We start from the raw sequence: 19,600 nt of genomic DNA on the forward strand, positions 1-19,600 counted from the left end.
CTCAATGTGGTAGAGTGCTAGACTTCAGTGAAAAAGCTCAGTGACAGCTCCCAGGTCTTGAGTTCAAGCCCCATTACCGACCAAAAAGAAGTTCAGTCTATAATAACCTACTAAATGAAGTAAATTACATTTTTAAGACTTATCTTTAAACTTAAGCCTTAGAAACATCCAGAGACTATGGGCTTCTTTACTAAAGGATACCACATTATCTATGATGCCTTGCCAATAAAATAAAACAAAAAACAAAAAAAGTCAAATCTGAATTTGGTCATGCTTTAATTCTACTACCAAAATTCACAAAAATATAATCATGTTAAGCTACACCACAAGGTGACTTCATTTAAGTGTATTCTGTCAGAAAATTTTCAAAACAATTCAATTTCAACATACAAATTGTAAAGGGTGAGGAAGGAGATTAAGATTGAGGCTAGAAGATTGAGGGATGAACAGATTTTAAAAATATTTGAGATAGTAATTAATCACAATGATAGGTCTTTATTTGGATCCTGATCCAGACAAACCAACTAAAAATTAAATGCCCATTTATGATATTCGAGACAAGGGAAATTAGAACATTTGCTAGGTAGGTACTTGGTAATCTACGAAAACTACTGTCAATGTTTTTTAGCATGTTTTGACAATGGTACTATGCTCATGTTTTCTGAAAGTCCTTATTTCCTAAGTATAAGCTGAACTATTGTGAAAAGAAACTTTGAAAACTTTTTTTTTAAGTTCATGAATGATAAAGACATTTTTAGCTTTGGGACATTTCTGACACAAATGTGTTGTTATAATCAGGCTTTTTCCCAATCTACAATGTTATAGAAGAATTAAGACAATATATAGCATAACTGAGAATGAGTCATTTACTAATAAAAGCAGTATTATTAAACCAATTCAAGTAGCTCAAACTGGGAGATATTTCCCACTTGTCATTCAGTGTGACCAATGCAAGAGGAAATACAGCAGTGGATAACACAAATTTATTGATTAATTTTCAACTTAAGCAAGTCTTAACTAAATTCTGATTCTTCACAATAAGAAATTATTTCAGTATCTGTAAGTGGCCCTTACAGTCACTTAGGGCTACTCACAGACACTGGAATGAATGTCACAAACTAATCATGATGCTTTAAGTGTTTCCCAGAAGCTAATTTTGAATTTAACTGAATGCAGAAGCATCAAATGGAACTAGTTTGCCACATAGCAAAGAACAAGAGCCTATAATAGCTGAGAAGGAAAGATGACCAGATGCTAAAACTTCAGAGGACAATTCTGCCATTTGGTGTATAATGTGTGAGTGACTAGTACAAATATTCAGTAAATGTTGCCAGTATGTGTGTACATGAAGATAGAGGTGGAAAGACTTGATCATACTAAAACTTCAATGATGAAAACCCAGCAGTATTGAGAACAGCACAATGTCTGAACATTTTCTCATGTCTGAAATATAAGGTAGGACTCATGCTAAAAATGAACACAATTTAGAAATTACATACAACAGAACAGTCACTATCTTACTTTGGAAATATTTCCCATTTAGAGTTTTAAAAAAAGCTGAGGATAAAATTTGTTCTTAGCGCAAAAGACTTCATTTTAGTTTTCATTGCTAAAATCAGAGTAAAAATGTCTGTTTTAATAGACACAATGAAAACCAATAATTGATTAGTAAACATCCATAACACAAGCCAGGAAAATGCAGTGAAGTAAAGCAAAGTGAGCTATTTTCTGATCATAAAATATTTATTAAGGTATACTTTAAGGAATATAGTGAATATAAAATTTAGGATCACAATATGAAGCAATTTCATTCTTCTCAAAAGTCAGTACAGCCCTCAATATTCTGCAGATGTAAAACCACTAGTTAGACTCACTAAAAGCAATTTGACTAGTACAGAAGTGGCTTTTTATGAACATTTACAACTAGAGCATGTGAACACCTCTGAATTGCAAAACCACACCACATTACACTAATGTAGCAACAATGCATCCATATTGTTCTCATTAGTTATTAGTAGTCAACTTGCATAAAACACCAGGAAAAAAAGCACAATGGCGTTCACAAAATGGGCTTAAAATGAACCTGACCTTGCAAAACACACACTGTAATGGAAGAAGGGACATTAAAAAAGTATTATGCATACTACAGAAGCTTCGTTCATTCCAAGAATCTCAAGTGTCATCTTTTTTTGTAAAATCAAATGACAAGAACCAGGCACAACTAATATTTGGGAGGCAGTGTGTAGCTAAAATCTCATTTAACTAATTAGTCAATGATTTCTAAAATCCCCATAAATCTTTTCTGTCCTTATTCAATGATTTTTAAAATCCCCATAAAACTTCTCTGTCCTGAGGTAGTTGCAAAATAAATCAAAATTTGGATATCAACTAGAGCTGAGGCTTCGACTTTTTAACTCATTAAAACTAGTTGTTTTCACAGAAACTACCTTTTGATATTTAAAAGACAGGTGAGAAATGGGCCTCTTACTACACACACAAGGTGATGGCTATGTGGGAAAGAGGAGAAGTGGCTTCCGAATGTGAGATATGGTCCACCGTTGCTTCAACCCTCCCTTCCCATTTAGATTCTTTATTGTCCAAAAGCCACCAGGAACAACAGCTGCAGACAGATCATCGTCCTTTGCTGTAGCCAGGGAAGAAAAGGTCAAGTAGAGTCTGCAGAATCTCATTGGGAATCATGATGTAATTCTGGCCAAGATCATGCCGGCAAGCAGGGCAGGAGAAAACCTGGGCCTTAAAGGAGCGCTGCAAGCAATCCTAAGATAAAAACAAAGAAACATACATACAAACACCAAACTTCATCAGTGAGTCAAACATGAGGGAAAAAGACTCAACTTATACTTTTAATAGAAACTGGAACCCTAACTGTTCTAAATGTGTAAGGAAGAATAGCTAGAAAGGCCTGGAAGTCACAGCTTTAGTTCTACCTCCAATGCATATGGTGAGACTTGAGCTAAATGAACTATTTTGTGCTTCACTTTCCTCATCCAGTAAGAGCAGTATGCTTCCCATTGGCTAATCTTTCAGGTTGGACATTGATCCTGTTTTCTCCTAGAGCACTAAAGAAAAAAAAAAATTCAGGGGCTGGAAAGGTGGCTCATCAGTAGAGTGCTTGCCTCACATGCATGAAGCCCTGGGTTCGAGTCCTCAGCACCACATAAACAGAAAAGGCTGGAAGTGGTACTATGGCTCAAGTCGTACAGTGCTAGCCTTGATCTGAAGAGCTCAGGGACAGCACCAGGCCTAGAGTTCATGCCCCACGACTGACAAAAAAAAGAAAAAGAAAATTCAGGATCCTCTTGCTTAAAACCAAGTTATGTATTTTATCTAAGTTAAAACTAAAATTAACTATGTATTTTATAAATTACTTTATACTGAGTCTCCTAAAAATAATTGTACAGGAACTTACACATGTTACCAAACTCTTATGCAGGTCTGTTTCCATCTTACATTGGAAACTTAAGTTCTGAATTAAGATCAGGATACGAAACCACCACTTGATAGAGAAACTTGCCAACCACAGTGTAAAACTTTCAGTTTACACCACCATACATACAACATATATAAGCTGTTATATATACATAACATATATATACACACGTATACACATGTGTATTTGTATATATATATATATATGTATATGTGCACACACACACACATATAAAAGCTCAGTGATACTATAGTTTCATTTCAACCCCTTTTCAGTAGTTCCAAATATAGTGGAATACCTCAATATCAGAATTACTATTAATGTCTAATGAAAATGTATTTATTAGCAAGATGAAATTAAATGCCTCTTAAATGGCAAGGTTTTATAACTATTTTCCTTCATGGAAAAATGTTATTCATATGCTAAAAATTGACAGATGCAAAAAACTTAAACATTAATTACAGGAAAGTGAGAGGCAAGTTTTACTTACTTTACATACGTTGTGGAAGCACTCTGTTGTCACTGGCTGGTAAACTAATTCCTGGCAGCAAACACACATAAAAGACTGTTCCAATTTCTTCAAAAAATTCTACAATGGCAACCAAGGGAAAAGAAAAAAAGATTAGCAGTCCTTAACATACGAATAAAATTCTACATTGGAACCAAAAAAGTCTCTGTCACATTTAATATGCTTACTATTAAGGAAATCAAATAGTGCTTTTAACCACCTAAGACAAGCAGACTTATATAATAAACTTGAAGAAACCCATCTAAATTTCATATTCCAAGATAACTGTTTTTCTTTTTTGTTTTGTTTTCTTTTTGACAGGGTCTCCCTATGGAACATAATACTCAGTTCAGCCTATGCTTCCCAAGTGCACATGGATACACACTCAGCTATTTTTCATTAAAAAAAAAAAATCAATGTTGGGAGTGTAGCTTAGTGCCTAATCCATATGTGGATTGGCTTCGATCTTCACTACTGTAAAAGCTAACAAAAACATGGTCTCAAGGTTATTACATAATAATGTCTTTTTCTATAAGTTGTTCTAGTAGATGAAAACATTATTTAATATTTTGCTGCTACTCAGATTATTTTTTAAGATTTTTTTTTGGCATGAACTCAGGATCCTATAGTTTTGCTCGGTTTTCTTGCTGATGGCTGGAAAATCATACCATATTACTTAAGACTTATTCCCTATTTGACAATTTTGAACAATTACAAATTTCCTAGTAAGTTTTATTTTACTTATTTATTTTTGTCAGTCGTGGGCTTTGAACTCTGGGCCTAGGTGCTGTCCTTCAGCTCTTCAGCTCAAGGCTAGCACTCTACCATTTGAGCCACAGTGCCACTTCCGGTTTTCTGATGATTTACTGGAGATAAGAGTGTCACAGACTTTCTTGCCCTGGCTGGCTTTGAACTATGATCATCAAATCTCAGCCTCCTGAGTAGCTAGGATTACAGGCATGAGCCACCAGTGACTGGCTCCTAGTAAGTTTTAGATTCAGTTGCCTGTGTTTCATAAATTAAAAATTCTTAAGCTAGACACCAGTGGGCTCACATTTATCTCTAATAATCCACCAGAAAACCAGAAGTGGTACTGTGGCTCAAGTGGTAGAGTGCTAGCCTTGAGCTGAAGAGCTCAGGGACAGGTCCAAGGCCCAGAGTTCAAGCACCACTGACACACTGACACACTGACACACACACACACACACACACACACTCACTCTCTCTCTCTCTCTCTCTCTCTCTCTCTTCCCCAAATTCTACGTCAATGTGAACTATTAAGTTCAGGCATTCAATAAAAAAAAATCTTACAAGTTTGACATAAGTGTATGGGCATTTATTCCTTTCTTTTCTTTCTTGTTTTGGTGCTAGTACTGGGGTTTGAACTCAGGACTTGCCTTTTTTTACTCAAGGCTGGCATTCTACTGCTTTTGCCACACCATTGCTTCCTTATTTTACTTTTAAATCATTAAAAAATTATTTTTAAATAGTTCTACAAAAGGGTTTCAATTCAACATATAAATTTACATATACAATTTGCATATCAATCAAAGTCACTCTTCTGAAAGGTGGTAGCACTGGATGAAAAAACTGGATAGGACCACATTTTAACTAACTGTGTAAGTGATACTTTGTAAGAAAATTACTTTTTACTGTTTGTTAATACATTATTATTTAAAAAACTTTGCATACTGGTCCTTCTGCAAGAGATGCAAGCACTTCATCCCACAGCTTCTGGTTCTGACAGTCTTCTCTGATTAGTCGCTGCTGTTGTGGGGTGAGCTGGAAAGCCTCGACTGCTTCCGCTGGATCTGATGGTTTCACCACTTTGGAGGCACTTGGACATTCATCTACATTTATTTTAAGAATATGTCAGCAGATGTTCAGTTTTGCTTAGAACTACAATAATGAGAGTTAACTAGTACCCGTAATGTTTAGCAGAAAGATACCCACATAGAGCAGCATCTAACTTCCCCTGGAGTTTACAATATTATACTTGATGCTGCCATGGCTCCAACATTGTTAAAATACACAAATAGACCCATCTCCCCCTGCAAAGTAATGACAATACTTTTGTTTTTTATTTCTTACAAATCTCATTTTTTTCTCTTAATATCTCTCTTTTGCAAAATGTGTATTTTTGGTATGTGTAGTATGCAACTATTACCCACCATCTGAAGTAGGCCTTTTTGTGGCTTCACTGTTCTGTTTCCTTGATGGTCCTTTAGTTTTCTTCCCTTCCTTATCTGATGGGTAACCTGCTGGATACTGGTAAGGAGGGGAAAAGGACAATTTAGATTTGTGGCTTTCAGAGAAGAAAGAAGGGAGGAAGAGTCTATACTTTATCTAAACTGAGAAATTACACAAGAGAAATCCATATTAAAAAATAGAATTCAGAGACTATTAGAATCCCAAATTCCATGTAAAGTCAGGTAGGGTTGTGTGTGTGTGCGTGCGCGCATGCCAGTCTTGGGGCTTGAACTCAGTACCAGTTTGCTCTATGTTAGTTCTCTAACATTTGAGCCACAGTTCCCACTTTCAGCTTTCTGGAGGCTAGGACTTTCCTGCCCTGGCTGGCTTCAAACCACAATCCTCAGATCTCAGCCTCCTCACTAAGTAGGATTATAAGCATGAGGCACCAGCACCTAGCTAAGCCATGTGGTTTAGTGGTAGAGTGCTTGTCTAGCATGCATGAAGCCCTGGGATCCATTCCTCAGTACCACATAAACAGAAAAAGCTGGAAGTAGCACTGAGGCTCAAGTAGTACAACACTAGCCCTGAGCACAGAGAAGCTCAGGGATAGAGCCCAGGCCGAGTTCAAGCCCCAGGACTAGCAAAACAAAACAAAACAACAACAACAACAATTTCCATTTTATAATACAATAATCTTAAGTTTCAGATCTAAGAGAGTTACATAAGAAATCTTCATGTATTTTGCTGGATGGATTGAACATTTAAGAAAAGGAGCATTTACATATGAAAGTGAGACTCAATCACAAAGCACAAAAATAGTAGTATTCAACTATGTAGGATATTATTGTATAATGGAGTCAATTTAAAATCAAAAACCTAATTGCCAAATTTCTCATTTCCCAAAATTTGGAGGTGAAGTGAGCTTTCAGAAGATTTGATTTGATGTGACTAAATTACTAAGTTTGTTAACCCCCTCACAGTCAGACTTGAACAGATATATTCTACCTAGTACCTTTATATTTTACTAGCTACCTTTTTGTTTTTGTAAGGGACATGCTTTTGTGGTAACACTCATTTAAAGTGCAATGTGTTTCTGGTCTCAATGGTGGTGTTATTAATTCATCATGGCATATGTGCTTTTATGCTGCTTCTTATCAGTTTCAAATCTAATTTATTAGAACTTAAATACTGGGATCTAAAAATACTTTTGAAAATGAATTTGCAAAGTTTCTAAAAAATTTGGTCATAAAAGAATTATTTCGGTAATTATTTTAGTAGCTGATGGATCTTGTTCAAACAATCATTTTCTTGAATTATAAAACAAAACCAAAAACAGAAACCGACTTGCACTAGAAGACACACACTCACCTGCCTGCGTGGTCAGACACTTGCCCATAGTTCAGCCCCTACACATGCAGTGTGGGCAGAGCCAGGGGAAATGACAAAGCTGGCAGTCTTTACAGGAAGCACAATGATGGGGAATGATGGGGGATGAACTCAAACCATGCTCTGAAATCACTGTCAGGAACAAAGTCTAGGGTATACAGCAGCAAAGGGGAAGGCAGCCACACCATCCAGTATGCACACAAAACCAACAAAGTCTTTTATGAGTTAACAGCTGAGCATGGGCAAGGGGGAAAAAGGCAAAAGCATTCAAAGTGTGGCAGGGTAGGGAAGCAGCTTTGCAGGGAAGAGAGAAAAGGAGTGAGGAAAAGTGAGAAGGGTAGGAAGCAGAACATTCTTATAAGCCACCTCCCCCCATTTCCCCTACTCAAACACACCCTTTTCTATACCATGTAGGATAGAAAGTATTTTTTAGGACCTCCTAACCTAAATTTTGTGGGTCCCTTTCCCTTATACTTCAAGTCATTTCCAAATAAAATTGGGAACACTTTACTTTTCTTTGACAAGTCCAGTTTTTCCCAGCAATAACCCTTGGTTCTAGGCAGTCTTGATACCTAGGATGCTACCCTTTACCCCCCTGCCCCCCCACATACTTTCATACCTCTTAAGAGTCCAATGATCAATGGCTATGAGTTATATCCAGTGTTAAGACACATATATAGTACTGAGTTTTTATAAACATATGGGTAGCCTAGACAAATGTAATCTAACCTGTAAACGCAGACATAATCTCCTTGATCGTTCTATTCCTTCTGAGGTCCAAGGTGCAGGTTCAACATCATCCCTTCTTAAAAGATAGCGCCAAACCAAGAAACCATGGCTGGATGAAATCTCTGGCCAGTATTTCACCACCTATATCATAATATTTCAGTACTGGATTGAGATTTAAAATTTATTTTTATCCATAATGTCATCATGTTAGTGGTTTAAGTAAACTTGCCAGAATTAAATGCAATCAGAAGACATTTGCCTTGCTGTAAGAAGAGTATAGTCAAGAATATTCACTAGATTATTTCCTATTAAGATAGTTCCTATATAAGCATATATTGCTATAAACTTATTAACAAAAACAAAACCATACTGAAGAACATTATTTTGTGAATTAGGTAGATAAATACAGTGGAATTTGATATCTTTATTTTTTTTGATATCTTTATTTTTTAAACAAAAGATACAAATCAATTTTTAATGTTCAAATGTATACTGCTCTGAAAATCTATTGCAATCATTAAAATCATGAGCAATCTGAAAAGATATACAAGAACCAATGCCTACAACAGTCAAGTTACTTATCATAAGAGAATACATACTTATTTTAAAAAATACTTGGGATTGAATGTAGTTCACTGATAAAAGTGCTTATCCCAAAAGCACTAAAAAGAAAAAAGAAAAGAAAAGAAAAGAAAAGTCAGCGTGACTCAAACTCTAACCCTGCCCTTAAGAACTGAAAATGATCAAAATTGGGCTGGAGGCTTGTCTCAAATGGTAGAGCTTCCAGCTACGAATAAGTATCACAGTTAACAGTTCAATTTACACATCTGTTATATTTTCAGACAAAGTAGAAATGCCAAGTTGTATGACCTATTTTTCCTCTTAGCCCACCCACAGTAGTTCTCTGTGGCAACCCTGTTGTGAAAGCCCAGGAAGAATGACTAACAAGATGTCATGCCAGATAGAGCACCTTATAAATGCCATCATATCTGTTGCCTTCTTCAGGAGCATATTTGCTGATCTTCCTCCCTTTAAAACTGCGTATCACTCTGACTGGCTTACCAGCTCTCCAATTCCGAGACTCTGCTCCAACTTTATCATCCAATGGAGCATCACAGTTTAGGGCCAATGCCCTAAAAAAAATAAAACAAAGTCTTTATACCAAGTAATCTTTCTCCAAGTATATAATCGAGTCATTGGGTCAGTTAAAAGGTGAATTATGCCTTACCTGATGGTTAAGAGTCTATGATTCTTTCCATATTATTCCAGACAATAGGATTATGCTTTCCCCCACCAGCAGAGAAGACAAATCAGTTTTCTGATGTCACCCCTAAGCCAGGGGATTGGTTGTCAGATAGCCTGTAGGGTTCTTCTGAAAGTAATAACATCTGTGCCACGTATAATAGAAAACAACTAGAAATACATGGAATTTGCTTTAAATAACGTTTGTTGAGGGAAAGGAGAACGTTGGAAAACTAAAACTAAAGCAAGTGACTGTTTTAATTGTTATTTTTGATAAGGGAATAAGGTAACTTTCTGGAATAATGTAGAAAGAAACCTAGGAAAATAAATTTGTCAGTAAGGCACAATTGACCTTTAGGTTTACTTTCCATATTCCAGATAGCAAAATTCTGACAAGTTTAAGGGTATTATAAACAACTGCAATATAAAAATATTTTAAAATTTCTCCATAAAGAGGTAAAACTGAAGCCCTAAAATGCCTGCACTAACTTATAACAATAAGATTTCTGGTTGCTTGAGATCACTAGTTTACTAATGACACACAGACTGAGTTGGAAACACCTGATGTTAACTGAAAGTTTCCTTAGTATATTCACTCACAGGAATAAATCAGTGAATTTATTTGATGTTATAAGACCTTTCTTGGGAGAACCTAGTCTTATTGAAAACATTGTTTAGGGCTGGGAAGGTGGGTCAGTGGTAGAGGGCTTGCATGAGGCCCTAGGTTTGATTCCTCAGCACCACATAAACAGAAAAAGTGAAAGTGGCACTGTGGCTCAAGTGGTAGAGTGCTTGGGCTGAAGACCTGAGGGACAGCGCTCAGGCCCAGAGTTCAAGCCCCAAGACTGACAAAAAGAAAAGACAAGACAATATTGTTTAAAATTAGTATTTTCTCATAAGACATGTACTTCCTAAATTAAGTGATAAAACACTGAGAATACACAAGGTTTTATATGTGTGTGTGTGTGTGTGTGTGTGTGTGTGTAGCCAACTGGTAGAATCAGATATAATAAAATTTAAAATTTTAGGATGTAGTTTTATGTAGGCTCAAATAAAAAATAGCTCTTCAGATTATGACTAACCTGTTGAAAAGGAATTGCTTAACCAGAGTTATCTTTTTAAAGTAAGTGAGGTTTTGAAAGATTTGTTTTTTAAAATAACTTTTGTAGCTAACAAAGAAGTAAGCTTACTAAGTTATCTTTATCTAAAGGGGAAATACTTTAAAAATCTGAGGAGTAGAAGAAAATACAGCCTTCAATTCTAGGACTATTGGCGTATTTTACATGGAATACCTGTAGGTTATTACCTATAGGCAATTCATCTTCTTAAGGAGCTAGGGTAAGTATTGACTTCATGTCACTGAGTGACAGGCTTTACAACTCACAGGTACCTGCAATCATCATTACTGCTACCACTAATGCCCTGTCAACTAATATCTGTTTTCAGCTAAGTATACAGGCTGTTCAGGAATGTGAACAAGTCCAGAGAATGAAAGGAGGCACATTAGCAGCAAAGCTCTTCCACTACAGTATCACTTCCTATTAGCAAAGAAGCAAAGAAAAATACACCATACACTGTTTGGGAAAGAGCATTCTACTGGTCAGAGCTAAAGACTTTTGATCTCAGTTTTCATGTTCATGAGATATGTTTAAAGTTAATATACAAAGTAACTAACTGGACGTTAAGGTGGGTTATCATCTTCATACAAGCTAACCCTAGATTGCTCTCGGTTAAAATTTCAGAATCTTCCTTTTAAAAGCAAATGTTTCAGAATCTTCCTTTTTAAAAGCAAATGTTTTGGGCTGGGAATGTGGCTTACTGGTAGAGTGTTTACCTAACAGGCATGAAGCCTTGGGTTTGATTCCTCTGTACCACATGAACAGAAAAAGCTGGAAATGGTTCTGGAGCTCAAGTGGTAGAATACCAGCTTTGAGCCAAAGAAGCTCAGGGACAGTGCCTAGGCCCTGAGTTCAAGCCCTGGGACTTGCACAAAAAAAAAAAAGCAAATGTTTTTACTGGTTGTCAAGTTATTAATCTAATGAGACTGTAACAGTATTGGATTGTCCATAATTTTAAATGAATCTACCATGTATATTATAGGTGTGAGTTATTATGAAAGAAGTTTCATTCAAGCAAAATAGTTTACTATTATTAACAAGAAAATATAATTTTCAGATTTGACAACTTAAAGCCCCTTTGAAAATTAAGATATATTTTCATTGAGAAAATCTATCAGAATTTTTCTAACACCTTTTAAGATTGTTCTGCCAGATGAGCAGCCTTCTTGATAGAGAAAGAACATCTAGGGACTGGATACTATCTCAGGAATGATTCCACCAGCAAACCTGACCTGTCTCCTCTGCTGGTTCAGAAAATAATCCTACTGTCAGAAATAATATACAAGACATAAAAACAGATATTCTATGTAACTCAGTATGCAATAAAGTTTTGAAACCATACTGGCATATTCTTTATTTCACACGGTAATCAGAAATAAAGGGGAGACTAAAAACCGAGTGATTTTGATTTTAAATGAAACATACTCACTTTTACTCAATATAAAAAATACCCTTAATAAGACACAAAAACTTTCAATAAAATAATCAGAGAAATTTTAAGATGACAAGTTATAATGTGATAATCGTCATCTGATGGCAATACTGACATTAAAATGCCTTAAAATGTTTTGACACTCTTAAATTTTGTGTTCCACTCAGGCTGATATCATTAATATTTCTATAATAAAGGTCAGTACAAGGTAGCTCTTTTGTAATGCCCTAAGAGGATTTAGTACAAAAAGATCACTTTTTAAATCAACGTTACCTTTAAACATTTAGAAGATACCTTCTTAATATAAAAAAGTACTTGAGTGCAGTTCTCATGAAGTTAACTTTATTTCACTTATGCCCATGTGGCTTCCAACCATAAGCCCTATTCACATTTATTGAGTTTCCACTAAAAAGAAGTTTAGTTTATAACTTTAAAAGATAAATCTGTGTTATTTAGCAGATCATTTTTGTTTTGACTAGTAGGGCAGTCAACAAGCCACCTTGTTCTCAATTTTACTTCAAATATACAGGCTCCTGTCAAACTCAGCAACAAGTTTTCAAATGCACAGGGCATATTAAGTAAAATAAGGCACTGTGTCATTTAAAAATGAACAATATGAAGAAGTTAGGATGCTTATAGTAATATAAGCAGGCAAAGGAATTTTTGTTTCTTATCTTTACTTCTTAGTTTAACATTCTGCCCTGTAAATCACAAGTTATAACCTGTAAGTTTGATTACTAAGTAATCAAACTTTTATACAATATCCAAATCCGAAACAGTCTTTACAATAGTACCTGTTCATATTTGTTAACGTTTGATCAGCTGATGGCGCACCAATTCTTTTATTACCAGCAAGATTTTTACCACCACTTCCAGTGTATGTGAATTCATCACCTCGGTCCTACAGGAGAATATTTTCACAAGAAAATATCTAAGCATAATTTCACTCATTCTTATTTTATTTTATTTTATTTTCATTCTTATTTTAAAGTCAGAACATTTGTTTAGGATACTATGAATTGTCATGTTCTTTCATGGTATCTATGAAAATAACACAAAATTCAAATAAAATTATGAAAATATATCTGATGGTGAAAACATCTTTAGTTCTAATTTCCAACATCTCCAAACTTGGTTATACTCAGGGTAGGTATGTAGACAAAATAAATCTCCAGAATAAGAGAGGTTTTGTTGAAATACTCTATTTCACTATCAGTACTAGCTTATGGGCTATTTACAGAAGGTACTGTTTTCGCAAAAACACTCATAACTGAATCTTCAAAAGTGTCATTTCTACCACATCTAAGTTTGCTGCTGAAGACTCAAATTCTGATGTTGATAATAAATATTTTTTTCTTGGTGCTGGTCTTAGGCTGGGCCTTGAGCTTTTTTGCTCAAGGCTAGCCCTCTACCACCTGATCCACAGCTTCACTTATTTCAGCCTCCTAAGTAGTTAGGATTAGAGGCATGAGTGGCTGGCACCCAGAGGCATTAAATTTTATAAATCAAGTTTACCTAAGAGGCTCATATGAGATTTCTAATAGCATAGGAAGTTTTCTACATTTCATACTCAACTTTAAGTTCTTCCATAATACATTTGGGTAAAATAATAGTTTACTATTAAAACTAATCTAGATAAGAATTTGAAAATTGAAAGTAGTAGTATCTACTAAATGTGAAAAAATAAACATGCTCAAACTGGGGCTGGGAATGTGGCTCAGTGGTAAAGTGCTTGCTTAGCATGCATGAAGCCCTGGGTTCGATTCCTTAGCACCACATAAACAGAAAAAGCCAGAAGTGGCACTGTGGCTCAAGTGATAGAGTGCTAGCCTTGACAAAAAGAAGCTCAAGGGCAGTGCTCAGGTCCTGAGTTCAAGCCCCAGGACTGGCAAAAAAAAAAAAAGAATTACCTGTTTCTTTAATGCCTGGGGCCTGAACTTAGGGCCGAGGTGCTATCTCTGAGCTTTTCTGCTCAAGGCTAGTGCTCTACCACTTCAGCTTTTTGAAGGTGCGTAAGTAGAGATTAGAGTCTCAGGAACTTTCCTGCTCAAGCTATCTTTGAACCTCAATCCTTAGCCTCCTGAGTAGCTAGGGTTACAGGCATGAACAACTAGTGCCCATTTTGTCCACTAAATTCTTACTTGCTACTGAGGTCAAATATCTTGTTTTCTTTTGAACTAAGCTTAATTAAAATCTTGGGTTAAAGCTGCTGACATAATTCAGCCATGGTGGTACATTCCTGTAATTCTAACACTTAGAAGGCAGATACAATTGGACTGAGTTGGAGTCTAAGGCCAGTTCAGGCTAAATAGTAAGTTCTGTGCTAGACAAGGTGTGACCCAGACTCAAGTCAAACAAGTAAGTGTGCTTTTATTGGCTCCAAAACTTTGAAAGTTCTCTCTCTCTCTTTTTTTAAACATAACATATTGAAGAACTTCATCTTCGGTGTATATTCTATTTAAAGGAACTCTAAGTATATCTTAGCACAATCCAGAAAACTTCTTAAGCTGATCAGAACCAATCTTATACGTAGTATCTGAATTGATTCCACAATACTAATACTTAAAACTTCCAATCTTTTAATCATGACAGTACTGCAAAGAGTGAGGATTATGATAGAATATGCACATTCTAATCTAAACTGTAGTTAAAGCAAAACTAAAAAAAAAAAACCTTCTTGAGAGAAGGGATGGACTTGGGAAGGATGGGGCAGAATGGCAACAGGTTTGTACAACTACTTAAAGTTAAAAAAAAGATAGAAAACATCATTTAAAAAACAAAACAAGGCCAGGTGCTGGTGGCTTTTGCCTAGAAACCTAGCTATTTAAATGACTGAGATCTGAGGATTATGGTTCAAAACCAGCCTAAACAGGAAAAGTCCATGAGACAATTTGAGCCACAGCTTTACTTCCAGATTTTTGGTGATTAGGTGAAACTAAGTGACAGAGCATTATCCATGAGCACAAAAAATTCAGGGACAGGGCTGGGAAGGTAGCTCAGTGGTAGAGTGCTTGCCTTGCATGCCTGAGGCCCTGGGTTCGATTCCTCAGCACCATATAAGCAAAAAGAAAAAAAGCCGGAAGTGGTGCTGTGGCTCAAGTGGTAGAGCGCTAGCCTTGAGCTGAAGAGCTGAGGGACAGCACCCAGGCCCAGAGTTCAGGCCCCACAACCGGACCCCCCCAAAAAAAAAAAAATTCAGGGACAGTGCCAAGGCCTGGAGTTCAAGCCCCAAGAACAGCATAAAACAAAACCTCTGATTGTTCTTTAAGCAGCATATAACCAAAATAATCAGGTGTCAAGAATAACAATTAAATTCTATATCACTAATTCATCTGTACTTCAATTATAATAACAAATTTTTTATTGTTATTATAAAGGTGATGTACAGAGAAAAGTGTACATTTTCACAAGAAAAATGATTTTCCATCCTATTAGAACTTAAACAATACAATTTCAGACCATTAGTTTTAATTTGTTGCATCTTCTAGTCCACGAGCCACTAAAATGTACCTAGAGAAGAATCCTAAACAAGTTTGCTACCAAAGAAGGGAACACATAAAGAAAATGTAACTAAGCAAGAACATGAGGTACTAAGTTCAATCTCTACTTCCAGCACAAAAAAAAGAAAAAAAGAAAAAAAGAAAAGAACTACATACTACAGGAGACAAGGTGCTATCCCAGAGGAACATACATTCCCAATCCCTATTCTACCTTCCATGGTGCCAAAGCAGCTACCTAACACAATCTGGGAGCTTCCATTCTTGGCATCATCCTCATTTTTCTCGGCCTCTTCACTTAATGTTATACAATCAACCATCCTAATGCAGGAGATGTCTTTAATTTCTAATATTAAAGTGAAGCTGCAGCTGTTGTAAAATACTTCTAATTTGTAAAAAAAAAAAAAAAAAAAGCACCTTAAAGAATATTTTCCTTTTTAATAGTTCCTGAATACATATAAATCACTATATGTAAAGATTAGGTATTAAAGTGATTTCTCTTGTAATTTGTATAGAACCAATTACTCCAAAATAAAGTCTATGTTACCAAGAAAGCATAGAATTTGATGTATCCTAGACAAAGAATTTCATGTATCCTAGGCAAAGCATCTGTATTTTATAGAACAAGACAGGTTCTAAAGAACAAGGTCATGCTAGGCACTGGTGGCACACGCCAGTAATCCTAGCTACTCAGGAGGTTGAGATCTAAGGCTCCTGGTTCAAAGCCAGCCCAAGCAGGAAAGTCCATGAGACTCTTATCTCCAATAAACCACCAGAAAACCAGAAATGGCACTGTGGGTCAAGTGGTAGGGTGTTGCCTTAAGCTTGAAGAACTGAGTGATGGTGCCCAAGCCCAGATTTCAAGCCCCATGACTGACCAAAAACAATCAAACAAAAAAAAAAAACCCCAAGGTCATATGATCACTTACTACTTCATCTGCAAATCCTCCAGCCAAGACAAGAGAATAAGCCCCATCATTGCTGCGACCATGAATTCCACCAACATGAGGCCTATGAACACCTGCTTCGCTCACCTATAAAGTAAGTAAAACGACTCTCACAGTACTTTTTTAACCACTGAATTACATTTAACAAATGCTTTCACTGTTATTGGACCCTAAAAATCCAAATGCTGTATCTCACTCAGAGTTCTATCTACTGCTCTTCTTTGTTTTCCCCAAACAAACCCTAAAGGTACAGAGCTGACAAGCCTAGAATTCTGAGCTTAAAATAATGACTAAGTAATCATTACTTTATATAACCCTAACTTCCAGCTCAAGGAGAACTATCAGCAGACAATACCTCTTCTCCTTTCTTGTTTATTATATTTCAGATAGTAGATGTTTCCTAACCAGTTTGTCAAGTCAAACATGCAGCCATCCTTTTAACTTCATTCTTCTATATTACTCAAAGCCATTTATCCCAGGACTACTGTGATTTTGTCTCTTAAACTCAAACTCATCTTTTTCTTTTCTTTTTCTTTTTTTTGGTCAGTTGTGGGGCTTGAACTCTGGGCCTGGGTGTTCTCTCCCTGAGCTCTTCAGCTCAAGACGAGGGCTTTACCACTGGAACCACAGCGCCCCTTCTGGTTTTACTGAAGGTAAGAATCTCACTGACTTCCCTACCTGGGATGGCTGTGAACTGCAGTCCTCAGATCTCAGCCTCCTGAGAAGTTAGGATTACAGATGTGATCCACCGGTGCCCAGCTAACCCCATCTTTTTCTACTTTTATTGCTGTCTTGGTTTGAGACATGAATGCTTACAATAATGAGTGCTTTTGCACTGACTGCATCCAGTTTTGCTCCTTTAAACCCATTCTATCTAGCATAAACAGAATGATTCAATGTTTGATTTCTAACAGCTTAAAACACGTTACATGGTATCAAAATAACAAACCAAAATTAAGCATTATAAATTACCCTCTCTCACCCTGGTTCCTCTCTACTTGCCCAGATTCATTAGTAGCTTCTTTTTCATTCTTCCCCTATATTTCAGTCAAAACCACTCATTTCTAGTTCAGTTATGCTATTCCACTTCAGTGGTCTACTGCTTTTTCTCATTTTGAATTCTACCTCATTGAAACACGTGCCCTTTCTTTGTGTTCTTTGAACTCCCTAGGAAAAATATTATAACTCATTAATGTGTCATCCATTTGTTCTTGGATTAAAAGAAGCTGAAATTCAAACTTACAAAGTATTCTTGGGAATTTAAGACACTTGAAAAAAGAACAAGAAACCAGTAAGACTAACTAAACCTGAAAAGGTTTGGGCTTGGAATCCAGAGTAAAACTTCACCTCAAAAATAAAATAAAAAATAAAAAATATAAACACATAAAAGCATACCTGAACTCTAAATCTCCAAGTTGACCCAACAGGAATACCAGGAATAGGTCCATAATGATTAGAAGGGACAATAGTACATTCTTTTGTACGACCAACACAAGCCATTCCCTGTAAGTCATAAAACAAGGTGCCTGAGAAACCATTATGTTAAATCTTAATAATTTATTCACATCTATTTCCATAAATCCAACAAAAATAGAAACTTGGCTATTCATGTATCACTGATATTAACTATTAATTATTGCATTGTTTAATCTCTTTAATTACCATGGTATTGAAACACACTATATTATAAATTGCTACTAAGGAAGATTCGTTTTTTACCCTGCCCCAGTCTCTCCGGCTTTCAGTACTGGATGATGGCATCTTTGCTTTTTTTTTACTCATCTTGAGTTTTTCTCCAGCCTTTACAACCTCACTGGAATCAGTTTTACAGGAAGGACAATACCTTTAAGTAAAGAAAAAAAACAAAAAATTTTGACAATATTTGTCCAATCAATAATAGTAACAACACAGCAATCTTTTTAGATTAGGTCAAATTCTAAGATTGGGATATATTATAGCACTTTAGCTAGCATTAAAGTATTAAACTTTTCAAAACATTTATATGATTAGTTAGCTATAAAAAATTGTCACTGAGGCTGGGAAGATGACTCAGTGGTAGAGTGCTTGCCTTGCATGCATGAGGCCCTGGGTTTGATTCCTCAGTACCACATAAGCAAAAAAGAAAAAAACCGCAAGTGGCACTGTGGCTCAAGTGGTAGAGCGCTAGCCTTAAGCTGAAGAGCTGAGGGACAGTGCCCAGGCCCAGAGTTCAGGCCCCACGACCGGACCCAAAAAAAAAAAAAAAAAAAAAAAAAAAAGTCACTGTTAGAGACTTTAAAAGTTCAGTATTATAAATCCTCACATTTAGTTCAAACGCCAGACAAAAATATGAAATTCAAATGACACCACAAATTCTAATCTCACTAACCCTAAGAACAGAAATTTGCTTGAAATTCTTATCATTAAAAGGAGAAAGAATCAATGCTTCTAATCCAATATTAAACTGTGCAATAGGCACATCTCCACATCTAACTTCATTAGCGTGAAAACTATACATAGTCTATTATAACAAGTGCACAGGACATCGAAGATGTTTTTTCATATTCACCTAGCTAATTTTAATCCCTTCTACGTGTTTGTCTTATGAATTGTCTTAATCTTTTTTTGGGGGGGGCAAGGAAGGGGCTAGCAGAAGAAGGATACTCTACTGGGATTTGAACATAGAACCTCATGCTTGCTAAGAGTAAAGAGGTACTCTACTACTTGAACTACACTCCCAGACCTTTTTTTTTTGTCTCAGGTTTTTCCCTAGGGCCTGCCTTAGATGTTGATCTTCTGATCTAGACTTCTACATGGCTAGAATCACACATGTACACCAACAGGCCTGGCTTAATGATTGACTTTTTACTCTGCTGGCCTCAAACCATGATCCTCTCAATCTTTACATCCCCAGTAGTTGGGCTTATGGTTTAGATTAGGCTACTGTGCCTATGTCTACAGAATGAGATAGGACTTCTTATGTGTCACTGAGCAGCTGACAAGTTTGAATATGATAACAAAGATCTAATGGCCATTCCTACTTAAAATTAAATTTGCCAAAATTTTCCATTTCACAATCTATTCCACATGGCCTTTTGAACAAAGAAGGTATCTATCT

General features: G+C 36.1%; 1 protein-coding gene across 1 annotated transcript in view; it reads right to left on the bottom strand.

Moving 5' to 3' along the window:
* Positions 1–259: 259 nt before the first annotated feature.
* Positions 260–19,600, bottom strand: part of Uhrf2 (ubiquitin like with PHD and ring finger domains 2) — an 81,254-nt gene continuing 61,913 nt past the window's right edge. Inside the window, exons 7-16 of the mRNA XM_070033233.1 lie at positions 18,223–18,346; positions 17,899–18,006; positions 16,486–16,590; positions 12,854–12,960; positions 9,238–9,400; positions 8,268–8,408; positions 6,131–6,227; positions 5,652–5,809; positions 3,942–4,040; positions 260–2,778 (exon numbers count right to left, since the gene is read on the bottom strand). Coding sequence (XP_069889334.1) covers positions 2,632–2,778; positions 3,942–4,040; positions 5,652–5,809; positions 6,131–6,227; positions 8,268–8,408; positions 9,238–9,400; positions 12,854–12,960; positions 16,486–16,590; positions 17,899–18,006; positions 18,223–18,346 — 1,249 coding nt within the window. The 3' untranslated portion in view covers positions 260–2,631. The remainder of the gene's footprint in view (positions 2,779–3,941; positions 4,041–5,651; positions 5,810–6,130; positions 6,228–8,267; positions 8,409–9,237; positions 9,401–12,853; positions 12,961–16,485; positions 16,591–17,898; positions 18,007–18,222; positions 18,347–19,600) is intronic.

Source organism: Dipodomys merriami, unplaced genomic scaffold (genome assembly GCF_024711535.1).
Source record: "Dipodomys merriami isolate MVZ:Mamm:240054 unplaced genomic scaffold, mDipMer1.0.p SCAF_22, whole genome shotgun sequence".
Taxonomy (NCBI): Eukaryota; Metazoa; Chordata; class Mammalia; order Rodentia; family Heteromyidae; genus Dipodomys; species Dipodomys merriami.